This window comes from Sinocyclocheilus rhinocerous, unplaced genomic scaffold (assembly GCF_001515625.1).
Source record: "Sinocyclocheilus rhinocerous isolate Xijiao unplaced genomic scaffold, SAMN03320098_v1.1 scaffold1402, whole genome shotgun sequence".
NCBI classification, from domain to species: Eukaryota; Metazoa; Chordata; class Actinopteri; order Cypriniformes; family Cyprinidae; genus Sinocyclocheilus; species Sinocyclocheilus rhinocerous.
Genome location: NW_015640486.1, coordinates 765,651 through 773,893, shown reverse-complemented (window position 1 = coordinate 773,893; position 8,243 = coordinate 765,651). Strand labels below are relative to the sequence as shown.

At 37.4% G+C, this 8,243-nt stretch overlaps 1 protein-coding gene across 1 annotated transcript; it reads left to right on the top strand.

Moving 5' to 3' along the window:
- Positions 1 to 4,743: 4,743 nt before the first annotated feature.
- Positions 4,744 to 7,629, top strand: LOC107753237 (putative P2Y purinoceptor 10). Its single transcript, XM_016569356.1, has 3 exons — positions 4,744 to 4,865; positions 5,740 to 5,951; positions 6,435 to 7,629. The coding sequence occupies exons 2-3, from the start codon at positions 5,782 to 5,784 to the stop codon at positions 7,267 to 7,269; spliced, it is 1,005 nt and encodes a 334-aa protein (XP_016424842.1). The 5' UTR covers positions 4,744 to 4,865; positions 5,740 to 5,781; the 3' UTR covers positions 7,270 to 7,629.
- Positions 7,630 to 8,243: the final 614 nt, after the last annotated feature.

The following is an 8,243-nucleotide window of genomic DNA, read 5'->3' as shown; positions in this document are numbered from 1 at the left end:
AATCATTGTGAATATCAAATCCACCTGGCCTCTGTAACTGTCTACTCTGTAGCACTATCGTTTTCAATGCAAAAATATTACATTAATTCAAAATTAATTTACCGATTTACTCATTTAACGTTAATGGATCATTGGCCAGGCGTACAGCAGTGACAGACAGACACATATAACGGTGTCCTGTATGGAAAGATGTTTTCCAGCGGACAGTTATCCATTTTCACCTGTACAAGTGAACACTGAGCACCGGCAGTAATGAGACGCGTTGGAGTGACGTCACCGCCCCTCTTCATCTGATTGGCTAGAGGACGAGCTGTCAATCTAGAACTAGTGGACCAATGATGACGCTTTATTTGATTATGATGCTTAAGCCCTCCCTGATTTTCATGAAACTCTAACCGCAACATTTGGAAGAAGAAGCGCAGAACGTGGAAACAAGAGCGAAGGGAAAAACAGCATAAGCATACAAAAAATAAAAATATGAGCAGAAAATGTCTGAGAGCAGAAAAAACAGAAATATAACTGAGGAAAACATGATTTTGACAATTTCAATTTTGTGCAATATGATTTTAAACGTGTATAAAGTTTTGATTCATGCTTATTATTTTTTAAAAATGCGTTATTAATTTTTTCAATCCATGACCATTGTTTGCTATTCTGAAAACTTTGCTTTCATTTTTAAATATTGTGCAATATATTTTTACTTGTGTTTTAAAATTTTGTTTTCACACTTGTTATTTTTTTATCTGTGACTGCAATACATTTGGTGGGATTCTGATCCCATAACAGACTTCCAAAGCTGTTTGATCACATGCTTCTTCAAACTGTAAATCCTCTGTTCCGCTTTGATTGGTTAGAGATGGAGGAAAACAAGTCTGACCACCAGATGTCACTAATGCGCATTGTGTTCAAAGATTTCAGTGATGAACCGCTTGTTTTTTCTTTTTTTGTTTGCTTAACGAAAACATACCAGGTTGGTTTTTTTTTTATGATGTTCTTGAAATGTGTTATTTTGGTTACATTCTTTTTCAACTTTAGATATGACTTCTAAAATGTTTTAAAAACAATGTACTGCAACATTATCTAATTACAAACTAATTTAACATTGTGAAAAGTTGTAAAAATGTTTGTGTTTGCTAGGTTCAGCTTCTCGTCAGATTTTCTGTCCAATCAAATGCTCTCCAGAATCTGAAACATCCTGCCCCCTTCACACATTCACACATTCACACATTCACTATGTTATATATGGACTGATGGCCATACATTTTTAGGCTAACAGGGGTTTAGTGTTGCCATGGTAACACATGAAACCCGTAATCAAAATAGATCCTATTTACTTCATTAGCGCACATTACTAGACTTGAATAATTAATCTGAATTATTAATGAATAATTAATCTGTGGTGAAAAGTTGATACACAGAAAAAAATCTTTAGTCAAAATCTGAAAGTTAGCTTCTTCTGTAGAATGCCAGTCCTTCAGTTTGAGGGCTTGGCAGAACATGAACCGCTCTCCTCCGACTGTAAACATGCTGCGAGCTGGAGATGATGAGGAAGTGTGATAAGATCAAGCCCTGCCCTCTGTGTTTTCTAATACAGTATTGAGGCATATGTCTAAGTGAAACGGAGTATTGAAGTCACTCGTAACTTCCAGTTCACACTAACTTTAATTCTCATCACCTTTAGTTCATACATTTCAGCAATATTACTTCAAGTCAGTCCCCACTAAACTTTTTAACTGTTACTCAACCTACACCTGGGATTGCTGTACCAATAAATAATGGAAAAAGTTAGGAAAGATTCAATAAAATATCTACATATAACATTTTAATAAAATAGGCATTTATATTAAAACCACAAGGTTTCTTAATAAAAGAGAAAAAAATAACAAATAACATCAGTGTTTGGCTCAAAGTTTCATTAATCATCGAGTACGTCCCTAAATGTGTGTATAGCTTGACCAGCTTTACCGGTTTTTCCTTTATGACAGCCGGCTACAGGTGGATTCTCCTCACTGGAGTCAATAGACGTCTGTTTGTGGTTTGTGGTACATAACATGTGGTCAGTTTTACCATGGTAAGGGATTAAATTAATGATATCAGTGTAATATTCACGTTTAGCACTGATAGTGACTTTCATTTACAGTGTTTTCCCAAAGCCTCGGCCCAAATCTGCCGTTCTCAGCCTCACACTAAATACACTTCTCTACATTAAACACAGAATTCTATCATGCTGGCACTTCTTTGCCATTTCAAGGCACTGCTTTCCAAAAAGAGTTAGAGGTAGACCTGGAGGACCACATGGACAAAGAAGAACAGGGCCATGTTTGTCAAATGTGAATCGAGCAACCTTGCTGACCATGTTTAAACACTGAGAGAGGCCCGGCCTCAGCAGATATACTGTTGCTGCAGTCATTTGGACAAGAGCACAGGTGAAAAAACCCTTTACTCTACTGTCTACATTACAATGTAACCTAGAAGAGCTACGAGTATTATTTGCACCGCTCTCACTGTATTCCATGTTTGAAATTATGGTTATGCTATTGTAAACTAGCAATATTTTAAAACATGAAACATGTATATCATAAATGATTGTTAAATATAAGAAACATATATTTCCATATGTTTGCATATACTGCATGTTCAATATATTTTTACACATGCAGTACCATATCTTATCACATGTACATCTACATATTATAAAGTGTATTACTGAATATAAAATTACATATATTCTGATATATAAGTAAATATATTGTCACAAATATTTCAATATATGAAAGCAGCAATTCCTTATGTATTATTGAGTATATTGTAATATATTTACACATTATTCTATATAATTATAATAAAATATAACATTCTGTTATGTCAGTTACTATATTGATCATTCATCTATTAGGAAATATATTTATAAGGGTCAACACTGGATTGAATCCTTGAAAAAAAAAAAAAAAATTACATGTAGATGAAACAACTGCCATTTGAAACAAATTCGTTCCGGAAGAACGTGATCGCAGGTCCAAACCCTTGAAACCTTCAAGACTTTCATCCGAGACTGCATCCAGACACTCGTTCCAGGCCAAGGCAATGCAAGTATCGTACATTTAACTAAACGAAACAGAGGTTTAGTATAAGCTGTAGACCCCGTTATAAACAGCGCTGATAAAGGTTAACTGACTCTTTTCATAGCTTCATTCTCTGTTTCTCTAATGGCTTCATTCATCCAGTCTCACTTGTCCTTCCCCCACGAATCTGTTTGTTTAGATTAGTTAGTGTGTTAGTGCTTAGTTAATTAAACTTTTGGTGCACAAATTACATGACTTTCTGATTCTGGTTCTGATTCTAGCTGCATGCTCTAATTCATTAATACTGTAAGAAAGTTATATTCTGTGGCCACTAAAATATCCTTTCCTAGAGTTAATATGAACTTACACTCAATGTTTGCTGGACGAACAGATTAGTTGATGACAATATTAATTCTGCTACAGTTACTACTGGCAGCTGATATAAACAATTGTAATTAATTATAATTAATTGTAATTATTTATATACATTTCCATTTTGAGCTAATTTGCTACACTGCCTTAAACAATAACTTCATAATTCTGATCTCAGGCTCCTCATCTAATAACCATCCATTCTATTAGTAATGTTGTTTGCTGATAGATCTTATTGGTCTCTATGTGAACTCACTAGTTTGTAGACATCTGTTGAAAAATGAAACAATTGGGTGAGTGTTAGGGAATTAAAATAAATTGCTAAGTAAGTCAGATTGTGTAAAACAAAATTAAAATAAATACGAGGTGCCATTTTTTCCACTTCAGCCCCTGTCTGTGCATGTCTCTGTCCACAGATGTGTTTGTTTATATTCTGCATCATATTTAGAATATGTTCTAATTTTCAGTGCAAAGTGCAACCTTTGTGAATGCATTGACTGATTTTACAATGTGGAGAAAAACAAATATTCAATGTACAATACTGGTGTTGTGATTAGTCAACATATTCACATACTTCACTCTTACAACATCAGTGAAACAATCAAACTCAAGACTATATCACAGAAAAAGGAGAAATGTTCCAAGTGTTTAAGATTGAGCACAGCAGTGTGTGAGTGCTTCAGACAGAATCAGATTGTATGAGCTTTTTAATGGTTCACTGAAGCAAAGATGAGTGCTTTAAGTTTATGTAGTAGGTGTTATGAGGCCAAAGGAAATATAGCTGTTAGGAACTCTTTATAGTCTTGCTTCTACACAAGATTTTGACTTCAGATTTTTCTCTCTATGCTTTTTCTATGCTTATGCTTTTTGGTTTGGTGATGACAACAAACTTGTTTTGACCAAGATGTACAATATAGTACATATATATATATACAGTATATAACACTTATACCTTAATCGCATCTTCTTTCATTTGGGTAACAGTGTCTGCCAAATTTGCAACCATTAATGTAATTAAATTAGTGACAACAAAAACTGTTACCATTCGTTGTTTGTCTACAGTTGTAACTAAGTGACTGCTATCAAAACCATCAAACATCCCCTGAATCAGAGATATGAAACACTTTTGCTTTCCTGAGGCGTCACGGGTTGTTTATGCCACTGGTGTAGCAGAAGAATAACATGAGAAATGATGGGCACGTCACATTCAGATAACTTCCTCCTGCTGCAGCAGCTTGCATGATGAGAATGCTGGACTGGAAAGCACCAAGTATCGTACATGCAGACTTCAGCTCAGTCCAACAGGTAGGACCAGCCGCATCGCACAGCTACGAGAGTTCATTCTTCCTTTCTGGCGCACTTGAGACATGCCTGGATTGAGCAAACAAATGAGACCGTGCATTACTTTTTCATCTTACATGGGAAATACAGGTACAAATATAAATGTGTTTTTGTTGTTGTTGTTGTCCTTGTATTTGATGAATTGCATTTCACAAAGTTTTATTAGAGGTTAAAAAGCTTCAGAACCATGTCTTTTCAAAGTCAAATGATCATCGTATCGTGTCTACCTTATGTGGTGGAAGAAGAAACTAAATACATTGTCTCCTGGAGCCACAGAATGATTGAAGGAAAACTGTTTAAACTAAACAGAATATCTTAGAGGCAGAGTTTGCAGTACATTTCTGAGTCACATGAGTCACAGCAAAAATGAATTTGAATATTTGCATACTTGTGAAACCAGAGTTCCTCTATTTGTTCAACATGTGCTTGCAGTTACAGCACGCCCAGCTTTACATGAGATACTGAATCTAAAGGCCAAAATGTTATAAAAATGTTCAAATCACTATCAAATCCAAATGCTAGGCTAGCAGATCCATTCAATGGGGAAATACGTTCAAAATACAAGACAAGAGCGCACAAAGGTTTGGGGGAGAAAACTATGCAAACCCACAACCGTCACGCAAACACTTCCTTCACGCTTACACAGGAAGAGAGTTAACAAATGACAAACCTGTGTCGGTCCACAGCTGAATAGAAGTTTTCACATATAAGCTATATCAATTCAAATAAATGTCATTTATACATATAAAGTAAATGTTTTTTTTTTTTATAAAAATGTTTGCCCCTTTTCTTGAGAATGAGTGACAGTTGCTTCAATATTTTTATTATCCAATGCAATAAAAAACATTAACGAGTCCCTGAATGATCTAAATACTTTCTGAGGCAATTGCATCTATATGAAAATACCACAACTGCAGCAATTACTCAGCATAGATTTTAAAGTTGTTTTCATTTCCTTCCACAGTGATTCTCTACAGTCTACAGTAAATGAAATCGCAGTTTCACCATGACTTCTGTGAACACGTCATGTGAAGCGGTGAACTGCTCCAGTCCCACTCACATGACTGGCTGGGAATCAACTATAAACCAGCTCTACACATACGTTTACCTGATTATATTCATCCCAGGCCTGCTGTGCAACACCCTGGCTCTTTGGGTGCTCTGTCGATTCATAAGGTCAGCATTTCACGGTTAATATAATGTCTAATGGTCATTATGAAATCTGTTGGAGAATTTGTATTATTATTATTATTATACATTGATTTTTATACTGGGAACAGCCCCTGTGCTGAAAAGACACTTTGTATACTGTGTGATCTTTAGGGCACTTGGCTCACAGCACTGTTCATTATGTTGGTTTACATTATCATTATTATCATTATTTTCTAGTCACTCTGTTCAGAGGTGGTGCATTTCGACAGACATAAAACATAAGTTGACAAGCCTGCTGTAACCGTTTGAATGCTGGTAACATAAAAAGTCACTGCGTCATTCCTGTTAAATCAGCAGTATGTTTAACAAAAGAGCTTAATTCAGTTCACTGTAATTGTTTTAGTACCGATCAACATTTCATGCCCCATCAGGAGCGTCTGGTTTTCTGAGATGTATTTCATGAGATGCAGGTTTCTTCTAATGCTACGGATTCTCTTCGATTCACAGCAAAAAGACCAAAGCCATCATCTTCATGATTAACCTGACTGTAGCTGACCTGGCTCACGTGCTGTCGCTGCCGCTTCGAATTCACTACTACATCACACAAGACTGGCCTTTCGGCAGCGGGTTATGCATGCTGTGTTTTTACCTGAAGTACCTTAACATGTACGCTAGCATTGTCTTTCTGGTGTGCATCAGCATCCAGCGCTGTGCTTTTCTCCTGCAGCCGTTCCGCGCCAAGCACTGGAAGTCTCGCTACGACGTCTGCATCAGCGCCGCGGTCTGGCTGGTGGTGGGGCTCTGCTGCTCGCCCTTCATTTTAATGAGGAGCAAATCAAATTCTGGAAATAACAGCACAACCTGCTTCAAAGACCTGCCCATGCGCAAGCTGGATGTACCCTCGGCCGTTTCCATGATGGTTGCTGCTGAACTCTTGGGATTTCTCGGTCCGTTAATTATCATCGGTTTCTGTACTTATTTAATCGTGAAATCCTTGCGACGGCGGAACCAAAAGCAGCAGTCCACGGGTAGCACAAGAAAGGCCTTGCGCATGGTTAGGGTGTGCACAGGGGTCTTCCTCTTCTGTTTCGCCCCCTACCACATCAACTTTCTGCTGTACCTGATGGTGACCCAGTGCATTATCACAAACTGTGCAGCGAGTCAGGCCATCCGACTCTTCCACCCCATCTCTCTCTGCATCGCAAGCCTGAACTGCTGCCTCAACCCTCTCATCTACTACTTCCTGACCACAGAGTTCAAGCAGCAGCTGTCCCAGCACGGCAGCTCTGTGCTCAGGGGCCGTCTCATGAGCACCGAGAGCACCTCTTCCTTTAGGGATTGATCAGGAACCGCCAACGTTTTTACCATTCAAGCCATTTACTTGACTTCAGTGTAAAAACATGGACATTTAGTGTGCAAATCGTGCCTTCAGACCGTGTACAAACTAAAGTCTATGCATTATGTGCTATACATTGCTTGAACAAAAAGATATAAGGCTTACAAACTGAAACGTTATGTCCAGCAAGTATTGTTTTGACCGAAATCACAGCCGTTCATGGCATGGGTGAAGTATTTGAAGTTGAACAATGATAGCCGTCAAAGACTAATTTAAATGGGAGAAAAATTAAACTTACGACTGACTGCATGACAGAAACATTTTTGTATAATGCAGACGCAGGATGAACTGATCGTGTCTCTCTCACCAGACCGATAGGAGTGAAAGTGCAAAACTCAACTGAGTTTGAGTTGAACTGACTGGGCCAACTAAACACCAGGGCCCATATTCACAAAACATTTTATCTTACCACTGAGAGTTCTCCTTAAACCTTAGGACTCCTCTTCATTACTCCTAACCTTTCACAGATTTAGGAACTAATTTTAGCACTAAAAACAAAAATTTAGGACTGACACGACCATTATTTTTAAGATTTCTCCTAAATCTGCGAGTTATGAGCTACTTTTAGCCTGAAGATGTTTTGTGAATACGGGCCCAGGTCTAGAACGGGATTAAACAGAAAAATAAATCATATTCATCAGTCTGTGGAGATCTGAGTCTGAGATGGGACAAACTTCCAAGAACAACATCACGCTGTTCATGTGAAATTGTTGTTTACATTTGCTTTTGTATTACAGTTTTTCTCGATTGCTTAAACACATTTCTTGAAACTATTACACACTGGTGCAATAAATTCAAAACAATATATCCAAAACTGGTAAGTTATGGTGCTTGTGGTTCTCCCCCTCAAAAACCTTTTCTCATGAACACAAAAGACACAACCAATGTATACATTGGCACATTTTTATTCATTCATGTAC